This window comes from Lissotriton helveticus, chromosome 1_1 (assembly GCF_964261635.1).
Source record: "Lissotriton helveticus chromosome 1_1, aLisHel1.1, whole genome shotgun sequence".
Taxonomy (NCBI): Eukaryota; Metazoa; Chordata; class Amphibia; order Caudata; family Salamandridae; genus Lissotriton; species Lissotriton helveticus.
In genome coordinates this window covers 117666768-117693096 of record NC_136057.1, presented here as the reverse complement: position 1 = coordinate 117693096, position 26329 = coordinate 117666768, and the positions used below count along the sequence as shown (strand labels likewise).

The 26329-nt window shown below is 48.8% G+C and overlaps 1 protein-coding gene across 1 annotated transcript; it reads right to left on the bottom strand.

Annotated features, from left to right (window-relative positions):
- LOC144763967 (uncharacterized) lies at window positions 1-26223 on the bottom strand. The gene is made up of 3 exons (XM_078650098.1): window positions 26066-26223; window positions 10614-11909; window positions 1-3628 (listed from the first exon to the last, which is right to left on the bottom strand). The coding sequence occupies exons 2-3, from the start codon at window positions 11875-11877 to the stop codon at window positions 2709-2711; spliced, it is 2184 nt and encodes a 727-aa protein (XP_078506224.1). The 5' UTR covers window positions 11878-11909; window positions 26066-26223; the 3' UTR covers window positions 1-2708.
- Window positions 26224-26329: the final 106 nt, after the last annotated feature.

The window sequence follows — 26329 nt, the reverse complement described above, 5'->3', positions numbered from 1 at the left end:
TCGGAAAAGGGAAATTGATGGTAACAGCATTTTCAGAACGGAGTGAACGGGCTGTCACAGGATATTAAGAGAGACTGTGCATATCAAGGTCGTAGTTTGCGTAAAGCAGTTAGTGTCACTCTTTATCTGGATTTACAATTGTACTTTGGATAGGGCATATTCGTGTGTCAGGTAGTGACCATGGACAATATAATTTGACCTATGACACGCTGTTTTGTGTTTTGTTTTCCTAGATTGATGCAACAATCGTAGGGGCCATTAAGTTGATGTTGAGGCTCACATGAGGAGCCAGCATATACCTTCCTCTTCCGCTGGTACGAGAAAAATTGACTGGAAGAGGGTAATGCTTATTAATATGTTGGATAGACTAAGAGTGTCCGGAGGGGTGCTCCTGGTGTGTTTTTAATCTCTGTATTCTTTCCATTTGACAGTCCCAGAGTACAAGGTGTCCAACATTGGTGCAGTGACAAAGTGTCAAGCCCTGATGAATCTGCCGGAAGTTTCAGTGGTAGTGAAACATGTTGGCTGTAGGTAATGGTATGCAGAGCTAGCTACCAGCCTTTTTCGTTCAACAGAATATACCTAATTTCAGAATAAAAGTTGTGCGAAAGATGTGTCTGTTGATTTTAAGCACCTTTGGTCACAAAAGGGAGTGAATGCTTGTTGCTCCTTTGCACTTTATACACTTTTTTGGTTTGTCTTGGACACTTTTCTTTCTTCTTTTTTTAATTGAATGACTACCTATGATGAGAAAAGGGGTATAATCTGGTGAACACATGCCAGTTGCCCTGAGGATGGTGCGCCCGTGAGGAGTCATTCTTTTCTCCACACATTTTTTTAAACGTAGTAAGTGTGGGTGGATGTCCTGTGTACATGACTGATATAGACATCGTTTAGTGCTCTATTTGACTGTCTTTTTGAAGTTTACTGGAATTTCCCTTATTTTTATGTTGAGAATTTTGGGCAAAATACACTAAACACACCAACGGAAAAAATTTCAAAAATCGGTGGTGTAGCATTGGACTTTGATCGTTTGTCTCTCAATTGCATTAATACGAGTATTGATATTTAATGCCTTGGGGACAGGGTTTTTGTGATATTGTTGTTTGTTCATCACCACATGAAACAGGCAGGCAGATTAGTTTATTAGCAAAGTTTTATTGCGTAAAATAAGTCATTCTTGGCAACCAGCTCCCTGCAACAGTGTCCTTTGTCTAGTTGTCAATCTCCCCCTCACACTAGGACAGGACACAACTGACCTCACAAAACACATCACAGCATGCAAAGAAATACGCCTTACAGTGTCTTTATCAGACAATCTGTTTTGTTTTGTAATGTATGTGAACGTTAGTTTTTGGGTATTTAATTCTCACCAAAATAGCGGCCAAACTCCAGCCGACTTCTACCATATGGTTTGCTTTGCCCTGGCCTTGACCCATTCTGGTCCGAGGTAGAATCTGAGCTCACACAGACCTTGGGTTAGCAGGTTCTACACGATCCTTTACGTCTTATCCTGGGTGTATTTGATGGTTTGGACGGCTCTAGAGCAGACAAACATTTTCTGGGAACGGCGGTCGCTGTGGTTAAACGAGATATTGCATCGGCCTGGGCCCAGCCCAACCCCACTATCCTGCGAAAGTGGCGCCGGGGAGTGTATTGGTGTGCAGCCCAGGAGGAACCCCTCTGAGACACATGGTTGTCCCGCGAGGTTCCATAGGGTTTGGGGCAAATGGCTGAACCTACTGTTTTAAATTGCCAGCTTTGGCGCTCCCATGTAACGGGGTGCTGCTTTCCAGCTTGGGTGGCTTGCATAAATACTCCTACCCTAACAGTGGGGTTTTTTACTGTCTGTTGGAGATGGAATTGGCTTTACTGTGTAAGATGTATGCGGCCTTTTTTTTTTTTTTTTCAAAATGATAATAAAATTGATTACCAAAAAAAAAGAAAATTCTCACCAGAATAAACCATCTCAAAACATTGTGAATTGTGTAACAGTCTCAGCAGTTAAAACGGCAGAATTATTATGGTTGGTGCCACCTTTGTAAGTTGTTAGAATCTAGACAGCCATGAATCCTCTTTTGATCTCTCAGGCTGGATGGGTTGTACCGACTATTTACACAGCTGGTCTGAAGATACTGATAGGGAGCAGATGTTCCTGCTTTAGTGAGTTTATATTTTTTGTCCTCAAGTGGTTTTTGATTCCTATGTCTTCTCCTAGTTTATTTTTCTTATGTCCTCAGGTCTTTCAATATTTTTTTGTTGAATCCCAGAAGTTATGTCTATCTGGATAGTTTATGATCCACACTTGATAACATGTCCTCAACACTGCACACATTTCATGAGAGTCGGTCAGGTTTAATTCGCAGTGAAGCAGCCTCTGTGAAGTTCGTGGCTTGGTGAAGGGACGTTAGTGACGTTGAAGAAGCTACATTCTGTTTGGAGACGCTGCGAACCTTAGAGTTTGTCCTTTAACTCAAAGCTCTTCTGACGTTCAGAGGAAAGGGAGGATCTCGCCCCGCAAGGATCGTTAGATGTCATAGGAGGTCTAACTTCAGCTGTAGATTCTTAGATGATGTAAAAGATCACATTTCTTTTTTTAAATGAAGGTTTTTGTGCAGTGCTTTGAGAAGGCTTCCATCTTGTATGTGTTATTTGATGCTGCTGAGCACCACCTTTTGTTTACAGCAGTTTCCATATCCTGTACAGTGTCATGGCCCTTGCCTGTGTGTTCTTTGATGGCGTACCAGGCGTGCCTTAAGATTAAAGCTCTTGCTACACACAGTGCAGTGATAAAGCCTCTGTCCTGTGTGTATGCTTTGATGCCGTACAAGGGTCTCCTTCCGAGAAAACCTCTTCTCACACACAGTGCAGTGATAAGGCCTCTCTCCTGTGTGTATGCTTTGATGGCGTACAAGGGCTGTCTTAAGAGTAAAGCCCTTGGAACACACGTTGCAGTGATAAGGCCTCTCTCCTGTGTGTACGCTTTGATGCTGTACAAGGTACGCCTTCCGAGAAAACCTTTTGGAACACACAGTGCAGGAAAAAGGCCTCTCTCCTGTGTGAGTTCTTTGATGTAGTACAAGGTTTGTCTTCTGAGAAAAGGGTTTGGAACACACAGTGCAGTGATAAGGCCTCTCTCCTGTGTGAGTTCTTTGATGCCGTACAAGGGTCACCTTCTGAGAAAAGGGTTTGGAACACACAGTGCAGTGATAAGGCTTCTCTCCTGTGTGTACGCTTTGATGTTGTAGAAGATTTCCCTTCTGAGTAAAACTTTTCTCACAGATATTGCAGTGAAAGGGCCGCTCTCCTTTGTGAGTTTTTTCATGTGTTGCCTTATCAGCAAACCTCACTTCATGCTCAGTGTAGGGATACCTATCTATGTGTGTTTGCTCGTGCAGTAAAAGACGCGCCTTTCCAGTAAATGTCTTCTTACACTCAGCACAGGCATAAGCTCTTAGGCCGGTGCGTATTCTTTTCTGCCTTGCAAGTAGTGTTTTATTGTTAAAATTCTCCCTCCTCTGTATTCCTTGGTGTTTTCTTTCAGTCATTTTATAAGCAAAATTCTTCCTTCCTCCAGAGGCTTTACGTTTCTCTTTCCCATTCATACTTTCTGTCTGCGACTGCTGTGCTGCAGAATGAAATGAACACTGAGAATTATACATGGGCAATATTACTTAAAAGAAATGCAGTTATAATATGAGAAAGGTGGACAGTAATATCTAGGAAGGAAGGAAAATATTACTACCTGTAAACAATCATTTGCTCCGTGTAGGTCTACCGTTCACATGTGGTGATCTCTCATGGGTTGGGTTCTGACTACTAAAAATAATTAATTTAAGATTGAGTTTTGATCGGGAGAACGCTCGTAATCCCATACCAGAAAGGCATAATGCATCAGCGCGCAGACTCCAATTAAAATCATTGTGTTGTTTTCTCCATCGGAGTACAACTGCTTACATTGTAAAATAAAAAAAATAAACTGCTTAATCTGAGCAACCTATATACTTTCCAACCATACAGCAAGTGGGTGATGCATGTGAGCCTGCAACATGACAAGCTGACAGTATTTGCAAGAGAGTAACATTTTCCATTTGCAGCAAGCTGTGGCACATCACAGGTTGTGCCATAACTTAAAAGAATCGGTAAGGTCCAGAACGCCGCGGCCAGTCTCATTCTAGGGACACCACGCCACAAACATATGACCCAACACCTATGAAGCCTCCACTTGCTCCCCGTCAAGAAGAGGATCACCTTCAAACTCCTCACCCACACCTAGAAACACCTCAACAACATCAGACCTACATACCTCAATGACCGAGTATGATGTCCACGTACCCAAGAGGAACCTCTGCTCCACAGACCTCACCCTGGCAGAGGTCCCTGCATCCACAGAAACAGAACCGGCGGGAAAGCCTTCTCCTACATCGCAGCTAAATCCTGGAACGAGCTCTCGGTCTACATCAGACGCTCCCCGACCCTCCACATATTCAGGAAGGACCTCAAGACCTGGCTTTTCGACTGACCCGGAGCTGCTCCCTCCACCTCCCAGCGCCTTGAGAAGGATGCACAGAACCACATGTTTCTACTTTACAAATATCTACTAGAGGTATGTTGGGTAGAAAAGCCATGGTTGCATTTTTATCACACGTGGACTCAGCCTGTAGTATGTCTATGTGGAGTCTCCGCTAGGCCTGGGCGGTAAATTCAGTTCCACTTGCGGCATTTGTGGAATTTGGGTAATTTCGCATTCCTCGGAGAAAGTGGAATTGCCAAAACTTCCGAGATCCGCGGCTTCGCAGAATTGTTTGCTTGTTCACGATTTCAAAATGTGTGTTTGCAAGATATTCTCCCCCCGAGCATGGAAACAGCGTTCGGGAACAGGGAAAAAGCATTGTGAACGGGCGGAAGAAGCAATTCCGCGTGTTCGCAGAATTCTGCCCGCTCACTGAGATTTTTTTCGCAGAGCTTTGCGTAACACGACTACGCAATTCCGCCCACCCCTAGTCTATGCTCGTGTAGACAACCATATGCTAAATTGTGCCGGTGCAAAAAACAGTCTTATTTTTCATACATTTTCAATTCTGATAATGTAGAGCATGAGTGTATGTTTAACACTGGATGCATATTTAACTTTGTCTTTGTAAACTTGCAGGAACTGTTCATCTACTTATGGGGCATGTAGTTTGCTAACTGTTTGAGGAAGAGACTGCTACTAGGTAGAGAACTATCCACATTAAGGCTTGCAGTGATGTAGTGGCTTAAAAGGTGGCCTTTTTACTCTTGATAAGACAACATTAAAATCTTAACTGGATGCCAGGGGTGCTCTGGTGGGATAACCATTCTCAACTCTCCCATGAACATTTTCACAAGAGTTTTTTCAAAAGTATTCAAACCTTAGTGTAGGCTAGGCCAGCTTCTTTATGTATGTATGTATATGTTATTTCTATACTGCAAACCTAGCCTAAAGCTAGGGCCAAAGATGAGCATAAATTATTTTTAAAGAAGGAAGTCCTCAACTCTTTCCTAAACGGGAGCAATGTTGGGCGGTCTTGATGGATGCAGGGATGTTGTTCCAGATCATGAGTTCATAGATGGAAAAGGCCTGCCAACTTGTTTTTTTTGTTACAGTTCTAAGTCTGCAGTCCGATGGAGTTCTCCAACCTCACATTTGTTGCACTTGAAAATAAGAGCTGAACTTAAGGACAACGAGAATGATGAACAAGTGATAAGAAAGAGGTAATAGCTACAAAAGAGGAAATTTTAAAGGGAAAAGCAAGACTACTGTCCTGGAAGAGTCTTAAGCTTTGTAAGATGATACGAATAAGTAAGGAGAGCAGTCAAAATTTGATTGACACAAAGACGACATGAACTTCTGACAGAGGAATCAAGATCAGAAGGTGACTTAGACGACTCTGCTAGCAACTACCTAGGAAAAAACCTACTTGCCAGACAAGGACGGACAATGGAATATCATAAAAAAGGAAAAACAAAAGCAAGAGGCACAAACAGAGGAAGAGAAAGACAGGAAAGAGCAAATGGAAGACAAAAAGATAACACCCCATAGGAAGAGAAAGGTGATAGAGCAAGGCGAGATATGATTATTAAATCATCCCAATATTAACTGACAATGGATGAACTAAATATCCAGAACCTTGGTTTATATTTCTGCCCCAGGAGGGACTTAGATTACAGTTCATGTAGACTTGACATATTTCCGTTTCTAAGATATCAACATAAAATCAGACCCAAGCCAATGAACATGAGAATAGGGGGCCCAATACAGAAAACATGACTGGTGTTCAAGAGACGCTGATACTTCATGACATTGGATGGTCTGGATAATGGAAATATATGTGCAACGAAAGAGCGAGAAGCATTGCTGGGAAAGGGGGCACAGATAGATCAGGGAAGCCTAACTCGCTTCAAAAACCAAGCTACATATAACTCCTCCTTGCCTCATGATAATCTGGATGTCTTTAGTCACTTGGTCGCCAAAGACATGTTCAAATAAATTGTTCACCAGTCAAGGCAAGAAGGGAAGAATCAGATCCGACTTGAGTAATGGACAAAGGGAGGCCATTAACACATTACGTAATGACAACATAAGTACCAATGTCATACGAAAAGGGGCAAGAATGTGGTTTTAATGATTGTTTCCAATTATGAACAAAAGGCTTTTCAATAATTATTAAATACGGATTGTTGTGAAATGGGAATGGCAACATTTTCATTTGTGTAAAACACTACCCTCTACTCTACCTTGCTTTTACCTTGTAACAAATGTATGCAAGAACAAGGGGGGCGTATAGTGCCCTCCAACAATAGCTCACTGGAAAGCACAGCAATAAACTAAAACCATTTATTGCTGATTCTTGTGGAGAGCCTCCCATCACATTGTATAGATAGAGAGAATTTTCTACAAAAGATATACACAGGAGACAATCATATTTGACAATTACCTAGGATGTGATCTTGCTAATTATGCATACAACACACGCAAGGTCTTAGAGCCTACGAACACGCTTTTTGCAATAGACCAATATCTCCATATGACTATACATAGATGCTTAGGACCATGACTTTTGACAAAATAACAATATTTTTATATTTAAAGATAGATATTACAGACAAATCTCAGGAACAGCAATGGGCACCTGCTCTCCCAGCTCTGCAAATGTATTTGTGGTCTGGTGGAAGGAACAGGTGTGTCGTGTAGTTCCCACTAATCCGTAGGACCAGCACATTTGTTGGACAACATAAACTTTGGATTAGTGCCTAGACTGGTTCCGGGCACCTCCGCAGGATGAGTTGGCCTAGAGACCAGCTAGCTCACAGTGCCACCATAAGACTCCCTAACCTTACCAGGAAGCCAATGGTTTCTGGCAACCACTGAACGTGACAACCCTGACCCCTCAGGGATCTTGGAAACAGAACAGAACCTTTCGCTCAGTCACTCAAGCTTACTTGCTCTCAGAGAAATATACAGAGAATACACAGTGGGACGTTTTCAATATATTTACTGAACCAACGTTATTCTTATATAGAATACATAAGCTGCAATAATCTGTAGACCGAAGCAGCTGAAAGTGATTACAAGCACGTAAATAGTAGATATAGTTCTACCATGGTGCTAAAACAGTGTATATATGCAGGCATATGAGCAAGGCAGCAAAATAATATAATCCACATTTGTAAAGCGCACAATCCCCCGTAAGGGTCTCTAGGTGCTGGGGGCTGTCGGGAAGATTAAGCAAGCTATTGTCCAGAGTCACATGGTGCTGGGCTAATCTGCCGCTGGTCCCTGGGATCGAACCGTGATCCCCAGATTCCGGAGGCAGTCGCCCTAGCCACGGCGTACTCCTACTACGCACTCCCTACTCTGCGTGTACCTAGAGTGTGTGTGGGTGTGCAGCCAAGAATCCCCACTAAGGGACATGACAGGAGAGAATGCAGGCCACAAATTGGTTAAAAAACTGAACACCCCCCACGGAGATGCCAAACCGCTGCATAGTGAAGTCTCAGCCTGCACGGACCCTCGGTGTCAGCTGTAGCGCCACCTCTACTAATCTATTGGGATGCTCATTATTTATAATAGAAAGCATCTTGTGATGTACGTATAGATTAGACAATGTTATAGATATGTAGATAGCCCTGTCACTCCGTGAATGAAGATAGAGATGACATTTGTACATAGTGCGTCAAGAGGCCTTGTACATGGTGTTCGAGGCATCGTGATAATGTTGTGCGAAGCTAGATGTGTAAACAAAGTAGTTTCAGAGAAACAAATCCAACATTGTCGTGCATGCAAATATGTGCAAAAGGTCACAGCAGAAATGATCCTGTAAAACATTGGACAATATATGAAATGAGCCACTTTGCTACACGGGCCTAACCCGGGCACATAACGGGTGGTCTGGACATCACAAAATGAAAACATGACAAACCATACGCTGATTTGGATCGGGGATACAGATGACCTTTCCCTGCTGTGGGACGGAAGTAGGGAAATGTCTAAAAGATATATACAGAGACAGACAAAAACTGATCTCAACCGAAAATTCACTCATTAGATCAGAAATAAATCTATAAATGACCTGGCTAAATCATCCTTATGTGGGACCAAGTTCAGAATATGAACTGATGATCAACCTCTTTTGAATGGTAATAATGTGAACACCAGCAGGCTACTGCCAGGTTGGTGAGGTTAAGTTTGAAACATCATTTTGTGAATGAACACACTGCAGGCGAGAGGGTCAAAAATACTGATTGCTTGCCTCGACTGCCCTGAGGGCAGGAAGATGTGGAACATGAGAAAAAAGAGAATGACTGCGAAGATGTGGAATGTATTGCAGCAAGTATTTGTTGGCCGGGTAAAGAGTGTGTGTGTGTGTGTTTGTGGGCAAAAGACATTGGATGAAGATTCTATTTTATTGAAAGTGATTCATTTCATGAGGAAAAAATAGCCAAAAGAAAAGCGATTTGTTGTGTGAACTGCAGACCGATGGCCAAGTTCATACTGTCAGAGGAGACCCATGAAGGACATTTAGGTGTGATATCCAACAACAAACGACTGACAATGCAATACTGGTCGCCTGCCATGGACCGGGATGTGGAAAAATCCATTAGAGAGTTACCAGCTGTTTGTAAAATGATAAAAGGATGATATACAGTGTTCTGCTTATGACAGAAGTGGGTTTGCCTGACAGAGTGCGAGCCAATGAATGTAATGATTTTTTAGGTCTGTTTCAGATGCTTGCTGTGCATCAGAAATTTGCCATTGTGCTTGTGGAGTACAATTCAAATTGGTTGAAAGTATGGTTTGTACATGGAAGTGAGGGTTTTCTGTGTGAATTGGTATCGGATAATGGTGTACAGTTTGTCTTGTTCGAGATGTAGCAGTATTTGGATGGAACTGGTATTAAGATAAATGTGCTAGTCGTCATCACCCACAGAGTAATGGCCAAGCAGAGAGGATGAACAGATTGGTCAATCAGGGTTTTTTCATGGCCCTTTTCAAAGTGGAAGATGCTGCAAGGGCTATGCTTTCAGCTTATCGCAACACACTGCACTGCACCATTTTGTGCAGAGAGGCGGACATTTGCATGATTTGGTCCTTGTAATGTGCACTGAAATGTCTAAAGAGCGGCTGAGACACAATAGCTATATAAAGAAGGAAGAAAGATAAATTGGGCTTCACAAGATACATGTGATATTGTAAAGCTATTATTCGCACAAACATGATCACAGAACCAATAATCTTATGCAATCATAGTACTCTGGAATTACTGAGGGAATCAGATGCCAAATCTCCACAGTAATTACACATAACTCAGAGCAATCACCATTTACTTCACCCACCCTCCAGCAGAGTTTCTTTATCGCTGATATTGCTGACTTAAAGGGAGGAAAAAGTGAAGGAAATGTAATAGGAAACATTATGGAGACACAGCTGAGGCCTTATAAAAAGACCACTTCTTATTGAAGGCTCTGGGTGCCGCGGGTCTTACCCTACCCATTCAACCACTACAGACCTGAATTACAGATCACTTGTCCTCTTCACACTGCCTTCCTTCCCTTCTAAGCGTCAGACCCTGACTGACCCAGAAATCCTCTCATATTCTGTGCACTCGAACATCACAAAGACCCAGCCCCATCTCTAAAGTGCTTTAGTTTGCACTAGCAACAAAAAAGGGCAATATTACACTCTGTGAATAACACCTCACTTTCATCTCACATAGGGGACGAGGAGTATTGCGGTGCTTGGATTTAAATCACAGATTCTGCCACATAATTCCTGAGCCCGGAATGGGGCGTCTCATGCACAGACCAGAATTCAGGTCATTTTTCATGTGCAGAGTCCCAATTCTTAGCCTATCACATAACGGGAAGGAGAAACTCCTTTGCGAAAATAAAGGAGATACTAGGTACATGACCGCTTCTGGTGTACTCAAGGCCCCCACAAAGATGCCACTCCACAAAACTCAGATTAGGCCCCCTGCAGGTCTTACTAAAAATATGGAAACATCAACTTTGGAAATATTTTATGCTACATTCCCTCAGAACTGTACAAGTTACTCGACATTCTGCATGGTCATTCAGTACGAAACAAATACCTGGGATGGCTTTGAGCAGCAATCCATCTGCGTCTGTATTTCCTCTCTCCAGTGGGTCTCTAGCGATAGCTCCATCAGTATCAGCAGCATTCTGTGGCAGGAAGGATGAGGATCCAGATGGGCCCTGCGCATCAGCACATGTTGGTTGTAGGTCAGAGTTCTCATCTCGGTTCTCAGGGCCCAGTGGTTCTTGCTTGTAGTTCTGATCGTAGTCCTCAGCACTCAGTGGTTCTAGCTTATAGCCGCGATCTGGACTGAGTGTCTCAAGGTGCATTGGTTCGGTCTTTAAGTTCTGGTGTGGTTCATGTGCATCAGAGAGCACCTGCAGACATGTGTTGAGCTGCAGACTCTGGTCTTCTTGAAATGCTGGTTGTCTGCAGATGTTGTGCCGTTGATCCTCACCCTCAAAGCACAACAACTCTTGCTTTAGGAGTTCACTTGTTCCCTCCCCATCTGGGAGCACTGTTTGGCTGCAGTGGTTTCGCTGTGGCTCAAGTCCCTCGTGAAGCAGTGGCTGCAGGCAGACGTTCTGTTGTGCGCCCCAACTATCTGCATACAATTGTTCTTTCTTCAACTGTTCAACTGGGAAAATTAGTTGTATGCACTGATCCTGCTGTGGTTCCTGCCCATCATCAAACACTGGTGGAAGACGAAGGCTTGGCTCACCTGGGATGACTTGAACATCTGGAGGAGGGTACCTGGAGACAGTACCATCCTGCCGTGGTCCAGGGCAAACCGGAGACAGAGGTTGGGGGCACTGGCTCTGCTGTGGTTCATGCCCATGAGGAGACGTAGGTTGAAGACACTGATTCGGGTGTGGATCACGACCAGGTGAAGATGTCAATTGAAGGCATGGGTTCACCTCCTTGGCCCTGACTGAAAGATTGATCGGAGGGGACCTGCTGAGAGGATAATCTCTAACCACCACCGGACTGATCATCTCCAAAGACACTGCCCCATTTACAAGGTAATCCAGACCCTTTGCTATCCAGATTTGCTCCATAAATCCAGCTACTCTAGACGGCACGTCCTCTAGGGTATTCTGCAAGTTATCCAGTTTGGCTTCCAACTGCTCCAACATAGATAAAAAGATCATGTTAGGTGAGTTCCCCGATAGCGGTTCCATCTCACAGTCCCGCTGAGCATCAGTTTGGGATCTTGAAGAAGGCACATTATGGATAGGAGAAGATGGGAGTGTGGATCTTACGGGTTCAGGTGAACACTGCACTTCTCCTTTTCGTCTTGGCACCTGCCTTTTCTCCATTCTGGAATTCTGATGTTCACGTCCTCAAGTGTCTGTGAAGGGAAGAAAATAGAAAAGACAACACATTTTCACAGGACAATTAGGTCAAAATACTCCTTCCTGTCTCCCCACACGTTGTTTAAGCTTTAAAAAAAAATTATTCAGTCCAGCTAATGGATCAAAAGAACTAAATTGTCTCAAAAGCTGGAGAGGATCTACCCTGCTCAAGGTCAGGCTGTCCTCAAGGACATCAGGAGTTACCCTGCTACTTATCTTAACCCCGCTCAGTGCTGCCCTTACATGATATGGTGAGATTTCATGCAGGTCCGCTCTGCCCTGCCAGAGAGGACTCCCTATCCAGAGTTGATCTGTTAAGCTTCAAAATGTATCAGTATGACCTCATCAAACCTAACCCTATAATTTAACGCACTTATTATGTTTTTGTAATTCTTTATTTTTTTTTATTAAAATTTGGCAAGCATTACCATAACAGATATTCTCTATGAAATTGAGCATTGAGGAATAATAGATTTAAAGTGCCAGATAAAAATACAAATGTGCTGGTCAGAAGCTACCTAGGCCACGTATTCTCTGCTGATGGGGTCTGCCCCAAAGATTAATCAATTAAAGCGACACAGGAAATACCTAGACCCATAAAGAAAGAAGAGGCACTCACGTTTTTGGTGAGAAACATTCTATTCTCAGTTTGTACCTAATTTTCTTGTGCCATGTGAGACCTGCTGAGGAAGGGTGCAAACTACGTGTGGAGTAGGGAATACGAGAAGAGTTTGCAGATGTTAAGGAGAGTCTTGTGAATGCTCACAGTCTGCATAGTTTTGCCCCATTGCGTTGTTACGGACGCCAGAGACAAGGGCCCAGGAGAACAGCGGCATGATCGGAAAGAAAGTCATTATTGCCTTTCCATCTAGGGCTTTGCCGGAGGCTGAATGTAGACATTCCACTACTGAGAAGAAGGCCTTGGCCATGTTTTCGACTCTCAAAATAAACATTCTTGTGGACTTTCGGAAACTGTAAGTAGAGGATGTTCGACCAGTCCAAACTGGACCCAATCTATGCTGCTGCTACAAGGCGCCTGCTGTCTAGTGTCAAATAAGAGGCAATCTCTTTCTAGCATTTAATATGATACATGCACAATGACACGACTCACAGACCTTGCCAGACCGAGAAAGCACTGTTGATCTTTACTTTCAAGCTCTACACATTTTGAGCAAAGAGTGGAAGAGTGCCCATCTCCGAAGGCTAGTAGGCATCAAGCCATTAGTCATTATGACAATTAATAAGCAGAACATTTGTCTTCTCAGCGTTTCACTTTAGTTTATTGCAACCCAGCCACTGCTACAGACAGGCAAGGTTTGGTGGAATGTGAGGTGAGGGGAGAGTTAACTGTCTAAACACAGCAAGATCTGGGTGTCGTCAGAACACATAAATGCTCTAACACCTTTCTCAAGTAAAGCTTCAGCAAGCGGGATTACATAGCTGGTGAACAAATGGGCCGAGATTGAGGACCCACGAGTCACTCTGAAATTGCATGCAATGTGTTGGACGAAAAGTTGCCCAATCTGGCGATACATGTTCAGCCTGTAAAGAATGATATGAATCCCTTTAGGGCCTAGCACCCGATGCCCAAAGCCTCAACATGATTCCCCAAGATGGAGTACTCAACTGTGGACGACAGCAGAGAGATCTAACGAGAACAAAGCATTGGCTCCTGCTCCCATTTCAGCTCATCCATAATCGGTAGAGGCACTGTCTTTGTATTGTGTGATGGCCGAAATCATTTCCTAGTGTCTTTGAGAAAGTAGTTTTGCTACAAACCTTTCCACCAGCTAAGAGCAAAAGAAAGTAACGATATTGGTAATAACTTTTTTTAAACCAAGGAATCTGCTCCTGGCTTCCAGAACAAGGGATTCGCTGTGGTGTCTTTAAGAGCGGCAGGAACCATACCACTAACAACTAAGTGGGGAGTGATGGCAGAGGTACTGGACCAACTTAGAGGTTCAGATGTTTTAAATTTGTTACAGGAGTGACGTTGTTCAGCTAACCAGATCTAGCCACCTCAAAAGGAAGTTGCAGAAGTCTCAGGGTATAAAGTAGAGAGCTCCCTGTGTCAAATAATACTAGGGGCTGAAGTGGTCTCTACTGGGGAAAGGTACGTGAATCAATCTCCCCATTAAGTTTTTATTTTGTTGTGTCGCACAGTTGGTGCAACAGTGTGAGAGTGAATTATAAATTGAAAGTTTCTGTGAAGCTGACATACAAAGGGACACAGATGAGTTGGAAAACTAGATGAAGTCTTGTAGGAGGTGACAAACAAACAGATTCTCTGAGCAAGAGCAATAACCCCGCCACATAACTTAGTTGGGGAAAATGAATATAATATTTCAGTAAAGGAGGAGGACTTAGAGAAGAGGTCCTGAAGGAATAACATCAGGATCGAGGAGTATATATGCGCGAAGCAGGGGAAGACAAGTAAACATGTTAGAGAAATGTTGCATACAATCCTCGACCAGAGATGAAAAGGCTTGGGAATGACGAGGCTATGACACTATGAATGTTTGGAGACAGCTGCTTATCACCTACCGTCCCCCCCTGGACTCACCTCCTCTCTACACCCTGGACTCACCTCCCCTCTCTACACCCTGGACTCACCTCCCCTCTCTACACCCTGGACTCACCTCCCCTCTCTACACCCTGGACTCACCTCCCCTCTCCACCCCCTGGACTCACCTCCTCTCTACACCCCTGGACTCACCTCCTCTCTACACCCCTGGACTCACCTCCCCTCTGCACCCCTGGACTCACCGCCCCTCTGCACCCCTGGACTCACCGCCCCTCTGCACCCTTGGACTAACCTCTCTACACCCCTGGACTCACCTCCCCCTCCCCCTAGATTCACCCCCCTCCCCCAGGACTCACCTCCCCTCTACACTTGGACTCACCTCCCCTCTACACCCCTGGGCTCACCTCCCCTCTACACCCCTGGACTCACCTCCCCTCTACACCCCTGGACTCACCTCCCCTCTACACCCCTGGACTCACCTCCTCTCTACACCCCTGGACTCACCTCCCCTCTACACCCCTGGACTCACCGCCCCTCTACACCCCTGGACTCACCGCCCCTCTGCACCCTTGGACTAACCTCTCTACACCCCTGGACTCACCTCCCCCTCCCCCTAGATTCACCCCCCTCCCCCTGGACTCACCTCCCCTCTAAACCCCTGGACTCACCTCCCCTCTTCACTCCTAGACTCACCTCCCCTCTTCACCCCTGGACTCACCTCCCCTCTACACCCCTGGACTCACCTCCTCTCTACACCCCTGGACTCACCTCCTCTCTACACCCCTGGACTCACCTCCCATCTACACCCCTGGACTCACCTCCCATCTACACCCCTGGACTCACCTCCCATCTACACCCCTGGACTCACCTCCCATCTACACCCCTGGACTCACCTCCCATCTACACCCCTGGACTCACCTCCCATCTACACCCCTGGACTCACCTCCTCTCTATACCCCTGGACTCACCTCCTCTCTGCACCCCTGGACTCACCTCCTCTGCATCCCTGGACTCACCTCCTCTCTACACCCCTGGACTCACCTCCTCTCTACACCCCTGGACTCACCTCCTCTCTACACCCCTGGACTCACCTCCCCTCCCCCCCTGGACTCACCTCCCCTCCCCCCCTGGACTCACCTCCCCTCTACACCCCTGGACTCACCTCCCCTCTACACCCCTGGACTCACCTCCCCTCTACACCCCTGGACTCACCTCTTCTCTACAAACCTGGACTCACCTCCCCTCCACACCCCCAGACTCACCTCCTCTCTACATCCCTGGACTCACCTCCCCTCTCCCCCTGGACTCACCTAACCTCACACCATGATCAGGGGGTGCAGGGGGCAGGTGTACTGGACTCCCCTCCCCTCTACACCCTTGGACTCACCTCCTCTCTACACCCCTTGACTCACCTCCTCCATACACACCCTTGACTCACCTCCCCTATAAACCCCTGGAGTCACCTCCTCTCTATACCCCTGGACTCCCCGCCTCTCTACACCCTGGACTCCCCTCCCCTCTCACCCCTGGACTCACCTCCCCCCCTGGACTCACCTCCCCTCTACACCCCTGGACTCACCTCCTCTCTACACCCCTGGACTCACCTCCCCCCCTGGACTCACCTCCCCTCTACACACCTGGACTCACCTCCTCTACACCCCTGGACTCACCTCCCCTCTACACCCCTGGATTCACCTCCCCTCTACACCCCTGGACTCACCTCCCCTCTACACCCCTGGACTCACCTCCCCTCTACACCCCTGGACTCACCTCCCCTCTACACCCCTGGACTCACCTCCCCTCTACACCCCTGGACTCACCTCCCCTCTACACCCCTGGACTCACCGCCTCTCTACACCCCTGGACTCAGCTCCCCTATAAACCCCTGGAGTCACCTCCTCTCTATACCCCTGGACTCCCCGCCTCTCTACACCCTAGACTCCCCTCCCCTTTCACCCCTGGACTCACCTCCGCCCCTGGACTCACCTCCCCTCTACACCCCTGGACTCACCTCCTCTCTACACCCCTGGACTCACCTCCCCCCCTGGACTCACCTCCCCTCTACACACCTGGACTCACCTCCTCTCTACACCCCTGGACTCACCTCCCCTCTACACCCCTAGACTCACCTCCCCTCTACACCCCTAGACTCACCTCCCCTCTACACCCCTAGACTCACCTCCCCTCTCACCCCTGGACTCACCTCCCCCCGTGGACTAACCTCCCCTCTAAACCCCTGGAGTCACGGCCCCTCTATAGTTAAACATGCAAGTACATTTTTTAAGCGGTGGATATGTTAGTCAGTTATTTGGATTCGGAAGGATAGAGGAGTAAAAAAGGTTTGTGTTTAGATAGCGCTTGTTACCCCTAATGGGGTGTTGAAGCACTCTACTCCGGAAGCCCATAAAGGACTAGTGGTGAATTAATATGGTGAAATGTGAAAGTAATCTGAGTGGTGGATATTAGTCAGTTATCTGGAGTGAGGGGAAGAAAGGTTTGCATTCATTTAGCACTTGTTAACCCTGATGGGTTTAACGCATTGGAGCCAGAACCATAACTGAACTTTTAACTGTGTCCCTGGGGACTCACATTGATACTAGACAAGGTGTGTCTTGGCTGTACAGCACTTCACAATTCACGCGAGTGTGGGTATGGTCTTGGGTCCTCCGCCAATGATTGTCAGCGCGCTCATTTGTCACCGGACTGTCTGGCCACTGTGATAGGCGCACGCCACGTCCTCATCGTGGTCGGCGCACGCCCAAGCCAGAAAAAAAGCGCACACACGCTTAATAGCAGCCCAAAAATGTGCCCCCCCGCCAGGCATGGGTTTTACCCGCACAATCACAAATTTGCTAGCATTCGCGACAAGAATTTGCAATTCTATTAAGGACACGGAGGCGAGGATTATGCTTCTCCATCTTTATTGAAGCTCACAGCAGCCAATGAAAATGCTTGCTTTTCATAGTAAAACGTTAAACAACTACACATCCCATCATGACTAGCCCAAAGGCACGCCCCCTCAGTCCATAAGAGGCCTCTGCCTGCCGCCATCTTCCTCTTTCTTTAAGGCGAACAGCTCCAACAACACTTGGATAACTTGGCAACTCCTCCAACGTGGAAGAAAATAACTTTTTCGGGCGTATTATCCTTGCAGTCGTCGACTTTCAGTCACTCTTCTTATCTGACCCTGCAATAAAGGATATGAGACCGTAACCACCATAACCATTGGGTGGGCAAGCATTTATACATAACATGCCGGGTGGGATAATCCTCGCCTCCGTGTCCTTAATAGAATTGCAAATTCTTGTCGCGAATGCTAGCAAATTTGTGATTCTATTTCAGGACCGGAGGCTTCAGATTATGCTTGTTTAACGCTTATTAAAAACAACAGAGGTAATATCCCCCACCGGCTTATAATAGTACGTCTTGAAGGTCGATTCTGAAGACCAATCTGCACTACGCATGATATCTTGTATGCTGGACCCCAACATAAATGACTTAGATGCCATGGCTCCTCTGACTGAATGTGCACCAAAAATGGTGATATCCACACCGGCTTCTTTCATAACATAACGAAGCCATCTGGCAATGGTGGCAGCCGCCACCGCTTTAAAAGGCTTTTGTATGGCAATCAATAACTGAGAACAGCCCTGCGGTCTATTAGCCGCTGTACATTCCTCATAGGTTTTCAAACATTTTACAACACATAGTTTATCGTTCTCCTGAAAAGCATTATAAGAAATATGACGAGATAATGTCTTTGTGCGTCCTGAAATGGAAAAAGAAACTCCTTCCGGAGTAAATACTCTACCTGTAATCTCCAGTGCTCGTACGTCCGATGACCTCCTGCATGCCGAGAGGCAGAGTAACATGGCTAACTTATCTGACAACTGCTTTCTGGATAAAAGTGAGTTAACCGGCCATTTGTTAAAGAGCTCTAAAACCGAAGATACGTCCCACAACCCTGTGTACTTGGGCTTCGGTGGGTTAGCCACCCTAATTCCCTTAAGCAATTTGCATACTACTGGATGCATGCCTATTGGCTTTCCATCCAGCCGAGCGTGGCCTGCTGAGATGGCTGACCTAAAATTATTGACCGACCTATAGGCCAAACCGTCGGAAGCTTTATCCGTTAAGAAATTCAGCACGTGGGGTAAGTCTGCCCCCACGGGATCCAGATGTCGTTCCATGCACCAATCCATCCAGTTCTTCCAGGCCGAGGAGTATCGCTTCCGCGTGGATGGTGCCCAGGCCTGCTTGATGAAATCACAAGTCCTGCTCGAAAGGCCTGGCAGCTGCCACTGTTCCCTGAAAGCCTCCAAGCCATCAGCTGGAGCCTGCCTTCCATTATCAAGGGATGCTGTTCCTGATGAGGGCCCAGCAATAGCGACGTCGATTCCGGGAGGAGTCTGGGACGGTCGCAACTCCACTGCATCAGTTTGGGGAACCATGATTGTGACGTCCACCAAGGCGTCACCATCACTACCTCCGCCCGTTGCTTGATCACCTGAGACATCGCCCTCGGGATCAGCAGGAAGGGTGGGAAAGCATACTGAGTCCCCTCCGACCAATTCTGGAGAAAGGCATCCGTTGCCAGTGCCACGGGATCCGGTCTCCAGCTGAAGAATCTGGGTACCTGATACGTTAGTCTGGATGCAAACAAGTCCATCTCGAACGGACCCCAAATTTTCTGCAGCCATTGGAACACCTTCGGGAGCAACTTCCAGTCGCTGTAGTCCCTGAGGTATCTCGAGTTCCAGTCTGCCACCTGATTGGACTGACCCGGCAGGTATTCTGCTATTATTGATATCTGATTCTCTAGACAGTAATGCCAAAAGTCCTTGGCTATCTGCACAAGCATTGACGACCTCGTGCCGCCCAACTTGTTGATGTACCTCACCGCTGACACATTGTCCAAACGCAGGAGGATACAACAAGATGTCTGCCTCGGGGACAACGTCCGCACTGCGAACGATCCCGCGAGCAGTTCGAGACAATTTATGTGAAGCGAAAGCTCCTCCGGAGACCATCTGCCACCTGTAGAGATATCTCCGCAACGAGCCCCCCAGCCCCAACGGCTGGCGTCCGACTCTATTGTTACCTCTGGAAGAGAGCCGAAGATTGCTCGACCGTTCCAGGCGTCTACATGACCTAGCCACCATTGCATTTCTGTCCTCACCTCTTCTGTGAGAGGAATGTTGTCCGAGTACGACAGACCCTTCCGTAGGTGTCTGATCTTCAACTGTTGCAGAGCCCTGTAATGAAGAGGGCCCGGGAATATCGCTTGCACCGATGATGCCAAAACTCCTACCACTCGCGCAATCGCCCTGAGTGAAACTGTCTGACTGTTCAACAGTCTCCTGATCTCCTTCTTCAGGTCCTTCAGCTTGTCCTTCGGGAGGCTTAGCTGTGCCATCCTGGAATCGATCGTGAAACCCAGGAAGTCTATCACCTGAGTGGGTACCATGACTGATTTCCTGGTGTTGACTACAAAGCCCAGGTTTTGAAGCAACATTGCCGTCAGAGTAAGGTGTCGCAAGAGTGCTTGACGACACTGATCCACTATCAGGATGTCGTCCAGATAGATTATGAGGCGAATACCTCGTTCCCTGAGGTATGCCACCACTGGTTTCATCACCTTGGTGAAGCACCAAGGTGCCGAGGAGAGCCCGAAAGGCAGAACCAAATATTCGTACCACTGGCTTTTCCACCGAAACTGGAGATATCTGCGATGCGGGGGAAATATCGGCACAGACAGATAAGCGTCTTTCAAGTCCAGCCGGACCATCCAGTCTCCCACCTGCAGTAGGTCCGTCAAAAGATGGATGCCCTCCATCTTGAAATGATTGTACGTTATAAACTGGTTGAAATCCCTGAGGTTCAAAACCAATCTGTTTCCGCCTCCCTTCTTCTGTATAACAAAAACATTGCTGCAGAAACCGCGAGGACCTTGACAGACCGGTGCTATCGCGCGCTTCTGCAGCAATTCGGAGATCTCTTCGTCTATAAAACTGAGATCTTGTTGGGAAAAATGGAGATCCGCCGGGAGCCCCGACTGAACGGGATGAGAATAGAACTCCAAGCGGAAACCCTGCACAGTTTGTAGCACCCATGCGTCTTGTGTCAGCTCCCGCCACTGCGCTAGGCAGTGCCGTGTCCTTCCCCCCAAAGGAAGAAGTGAAAACTCTGTTACTCTCACCTGCGTTCTGCTGGTGCTTGAAGGTCCCCCTGTTGTTATTGGAGTGATAACGGCTCCTGTCGAACCTCCTGCGGGAGGGGTAGAAGGTTCCACCGCGGGTGGAGTCGTATTCATTCCTGCCCCTGCCGAAGTCGCCTCTTTGGGAACCTTGCTGACCTCCACGGCCCGACGAGCGGCCCCCGCCTCGTCCGGCCCTGTTAAAAACTCTCTGACTGAGAGCTCTTTTGATGCCTGACTGCGCCTTGTCCAGCGCCGTAAAGGTCCCTACATATTTGGACACGTCCTTGACAAATTTGTCTCCAAATAATTGACCCGCTGCTAGGGGTCCCGGCTCAGCGTCCGCTAGCTCGGTCAAGTTACTGTCCATCTTCATGAGCAGCGATTTTCTCCTCTCTGACGAAATGGCACAATTTGCGTTGCCCAGCAAGCAGATGGCACGCTGGGTCCAGCCAGCCAATACATCCGGGTCCACAGGAGTGGAACTCTCCTTGGCCGCTAGAGCCATCTCTAAGATCTTCGCCAGTGGACCAATTGCGTCCAACATCTTGTCCTGGCAGCCGGACCATGCCCTATCCAAACCTCGTTTGGGGTCTTTAGAGAACTTCCTGAGGAAGGTCAAGAGGCTTGCGTCGATCTCTGGGGTCTCCGCAACTTTGTCTGGGATGTCCGGGCGAGGGCATTCCGACTTAAGGCGGTTCCTGACTTCCCTCGGGAAGCTCTTTCTCAGATTGTCGTGTATGTATGCAGTCACCGCCTGAGGCGGCACCCAGTCCTGTGACCTGGGGGGCATGATCTCCGACGGATCGAATGTGAAAGGAGTATTCCCTTGAGCCATCACTACCTGCACCTTCTTCGGAGGAGGCTGCTCTTCCGATGTATCGGTATCTGTGCCTGTGGTAGTGTCCGTGTCAGTGTCAGTATCTGCATGGACCTTGCGCTTGGACTTGGCGCCAAAATAGGAATGATCCGCCGTATCCGGTAGGGTAGCAAGGGCCTGTGCATGAGGCCATGTGGCAATGTCAACAGCCTGTTGACTGGAAGTGGAAGCTTCCGCCCTCTTCTTTTGCGATTTGTTATAGCCATGCCTCTTGGCAAAGCCCTCCAATTGTTTCCGGATTGGGCGAAGGGCTGTGGCTAGGGCTTGTTGCACTGTTTGTGGGACCGTAGTCTCCATAGCCCTGTTGACGGACGACTGCACCGATGCGTCCAATGCAATGACTAAATTGTCCTCAAGGACAGCCTCCTGCTGTCCGTCATAAACCTCCTCCTCCGCATATTCTTCATTGTACTGACCCCCCTGCGACATTTCAAGGGTGGTTGGTCCTGCACGTCAATGAAGAATTGCTCAAGCACTGTTCAGCCACCAGGAGGGTCAAGGGGGGGGTTAGCCCTGCAAGCACACTGGATTCCACAAAGTACAAAACCCCCTCAGCAAAGCTGTAGTCACAAGGGGCCAAAGACCCAGGCCAAAATACTGTCCACAGAGCGTGTGCGCACTCTAATCACTGGCCTCAATATTTTACAACCTTCACAGGCGTATTATCAGAGCAGAGGGGCCACCGGTAACTCTCCGTGTAAAAAATCGCTGTGTCTGACAGTTTGGGATTCGCGCCGTGACGTGCAGCCCAAACGCGACTGAAATCCTACTAGAAAGGAGCCCAAATTCAGCGCGTTTGGACGCACGCCGCGGCCGAGAGCCACCCGGACCCTACTCGCGTCATCGGCCTATGAGGGACGCCGATGCGCATGCGTGAGACGCGCCTACGGGGAAACCAGCCGGGACAAAAGGCCCTGAATGCGTAATACGGTGCCCGTCTGCTCCCGGTCAACGACCGCCGCTACCTCACGCCACTAGGCGTAATCAAGCCACTTTGAGGAATGAATTCAAACACGCTAGGCGCCGCGACGCTAGCGAGTATGCACAACACCCTCCCTGAAGCACCGATCACCCCACAAGTAGGTAACTCGGTAGACAAACATGTGCTTTAAGCATATTGTAGTGGGTACAATTAGTATAACTCAATCAGTTAACATAATCATTACTCTCAGTAACATCATTACTCTCAGTAACATGTGCAATCATTGCTAACAGCTAGAGGGAGGAAACAATGTGCACTTATCTCTTGCTGTGAGCAGCAAAGAAAGAGGAAGATGGCGGCAGGCAGAGGCCTCTTATGGACTGAGGGGGCGTGCCTTTGGGCTAGTCATGATGGGATGTGTAGTTGTTTAACGTTTTACTATGAAAAGCAAGCATTTTCATTGGCTGCTGTGAGCTTCAATAAAGATGGAGAAGCATAATCTGAAGCCTCCGGTCCTGAAATAGAATTGGAAAAAATGAAGCCCAATCTGGCAACACTATCTGTATCTCTTGAACTGATTCACTTCCGGGTGACCAGAGGCAGCTCCGCGTGGAGGATGTTTAAAGCCTCTTTGTTTTCTGAAAGTAACATTACACCGACACATTCCTTCTTCCGGGTCAATAGCGGCAGAGTCAGCACCAGCAGCGGAAGCCGGAGGGAGCATTCGTCTTAGGACAACATTACCCTGCCCCCTCCCTCTCACAATTTCTGCTTCCGGGTCAGCGGTGGCAGAGTCTCCTCTAGTACCGGATCCTGCTGAGCTCCTCAGGCCTGCAGGTAGAACAGTGCCGGGTCGGCGGGGGTAGAGTCATCACCAGCAGTGGTGCCCAGCCTCGCCCCCTCTCTTCCTGTGAGCCCTGGCTGCAGGCACCTTCACTTTCAGCCGAGGTAAGTGAGCCTCTCACAACCATCTGCAACCTAAGGAGTGTGAATGCAGCCTGGGGTGTACTGACCTCACACCATCATCAGGGGGTGCTGGGGGAAGGTGTACCGACCTGACACCATCATCAGGGGATGCAGGTGTACTGACCTCACACCATCATCGGGGGTGCAGGTGTACTGACCTCACACCATCATCAGGGGGTGCAGGGGGCAGGTTTACTGAACTTGCAGAATATAAAGGCAAAACTGCACATGCAAAGCTCTTTTAATAGGCAAATAATAAAAATAGTTTTTAGATGTATCCCTGCACTCTTCTCTGTTTCCACACAGGATTGCATCCTTGCTGTGCAGGAACAGGCCTGGTTATGGGACTCTGCATGAGACAAGTAGGCCAGTAGCTCCCGTCCTTCCTTGTTCGTCGCCATTCCAGGCTGAGGAACTGGAAATAGCGCTATTCATGGGAGGAATTACTGGCCGGAATCACACTTAATACTCAGATACAAGTGATGTGGTGTTCATTGAGAATAGCAGACATGCGCAGTCCAGAGAGGGAACTGTGTTTCCAGTTGCACAGTTACATTGGGTAAGATGCAGTCATCTCCAGTTCCTGATAGAAAAATCCTAGTCTGAATTCAGCCTCAACTGTAGGGCCGACCAGGGATGTTGTGGCCACTGCAGGGTTCTCCTTGAGTGCACACCACCTCATGGTAGACAGATACACAAAGTGATTGGTTATGTGTCACTTGTGAGTTCACCCTCCCGACCTCTAGCTCAGTAAAGAGAGTTAATTGTTTTATGGGCAGACAAAAGTAGCCATGATCTCCCTACAGCAGCATCCTGCCTTTAGCAAACTCACTAACTGTGTAAAATGTCATCGCATCATCACACGTAACATACGGAGTTGGGGTTTGCACACCTGTAGTGTGACTTATGGATTGTGGTTCTAACCATAACTTGCAAATTTCAGGTGTTTGTTCGGCTTTAAGTCTTAACCATATATGCATTTTACCCTTGTTTTTAAGTGAATTTCTGATTTTTTTTTAAAGACCCATTAAGGTGTTTTAACTAGGCCAACTATAACTTCACTTTAACCATATTTAGTAGAAATATATTAGGGATAAAGTACCCCCTCCTGCACCTTCTAAGGATATTGCAAGTCAACAAGGTGTTCCATAACCATATAGAGGAACGAGGAAGGCAGAGTTCCTATATAAGGTTAGGGAACTCTGAGGTGACTTGCAATACTCTTATTATATGCACCAGGTGGTACTTTATCCCGTATAATAGATGGGCACACCATCACCTTTCCCACAATCCTCGATTGCGTAGCTCCTACATATGCAACAGCTAACATGTTTGCAAACATGAAGAATGAACATAAAACCTCCTCTGCCCCTCGCTGCCCCTCTGCCCCTCGACCCCCTCTCTGCCACTCGCGCCCCCTCTCTGCCACTCGCGCCCTCTCTCTGCCACTCGCCCCCCTCCTCTACCCCTCGCCCCCTCCTCTGCCCCTCTGCCCCTCGACACCCTCTCTGCCCCTCGCCCCCTCCTCTGCCCCTCGCCCCCCTCTCTGCCCCTCACCCCTCTTCGCCCCCCTCTCACCCCCTCGTCCCCTATCTGCCCCTCGTCCCCTATCTGCCCCTCGTCCCCTATCTGCCCCTCGTCCCCTATCTGCCCCTCGTCCCCTATCTGCCCCTCGTCCCCTATCTGCCCCTCGTCCCCTCTCTGCCCCTCACCCCCCTCTCTGCCCCTCGCCCCCCTCTCTGCCCCTCGCCCCCCTCTCTGCCCCTCGCCCCCCTCTCTGCCCCTCGCCCCCCTCTCTGCCCCTCGCCCCCCTCTCTGCCCCTCACCCCTCTTCGCCCCCCTCTCACCCCCTCGTCCCCTATCTGCCCCTCGTCCCCTATCTGCCCCTCGTCCCCTATCTGCCCCTCGTCCCCTCTCTGCCCCTCGTCCCCTCTCTGCCCCTCACCCCCCTCTCTGCCCCTCACCCCCCTCTCTGCCCCTCACCCCCCTCTCTGCCCCTCGCCCCCCTCTCTGCCCCTCGCCCCCCTCTCTGCCCCTCGCCCCCCTCTCTGCCCCTCGCCCCCCTCTCTGCCCCTCGCCCCCCCTCACCCCCCTCTCTGGCGCTCGCCCCCCTCTCTCTGCCCCTCGCCCCCCCGCACCCCCCTCTGACCCCCGTGCCCCCCTCTCTGCCCCTCGCCCCCCTCTCACACCCCTCTCTGCACCTCGCCCCCCCTTACCACCCTCTCTGCCCCGCGCTCCCTCTCTGCCCCTCGCCCCTCCTCTCACCCCTTCGCCCCCTCTCTGCCCCTCGCCCCCTCTCTGCCCCCCTCCCCCTCCTCCTCTTGCCCCCATCTCCTCTCGCCCCCCTCCTCTCGCCCCCCTCCTCCTCCCCCCTCCTCTCGCCCCCCTCCTCCTCCCCCCTCCTCTCGCCCCCCTCCTCTCGCCCCCCTCCTCCTCCCCCCGCCCCCCTCCTCCTCCGCCCCCCTCCTCCTCCCCCCCTCCTCCTCCCCCCCCTCCTCCTCCCCCCTCCTCTCGCCCCCTCCTCCTCCTCCCCCCTCCTCTCGCCCCTCCTCCTCCCCCCTCTTCTCGCCCCCCCTCCTCCCCCTCCTCTCGCCCCCCTCCTCTCCCCTCCCCTCCTCTCGCCCCCTCTGCCCCCCCTCTGACCCCTCCTCCTCTCAGTCTCACCCTCTCTCCTCTCTCAGGGTCTCGTCTCTTCTCTTCTCATCTCTTCTCCTTCACTGTTGTAAACTCAGGAACAGTTTCTTTTCCGGGTCACCCGGGGCAGAGTCGACAGAAGCAGCGATGGAGCTCCCCTCAGGCCTGAGAGGTGAACAGTGTCTGGGTCATTCGGGGCAGCGTCAGCCGCAGCAGCGGAGGTGAAATGAAGCCTCAAGAGAACATAAGCCCCGCCCTCTCCCTCCCAGCAATGTCTGCTCCCGGGTCAGCGGC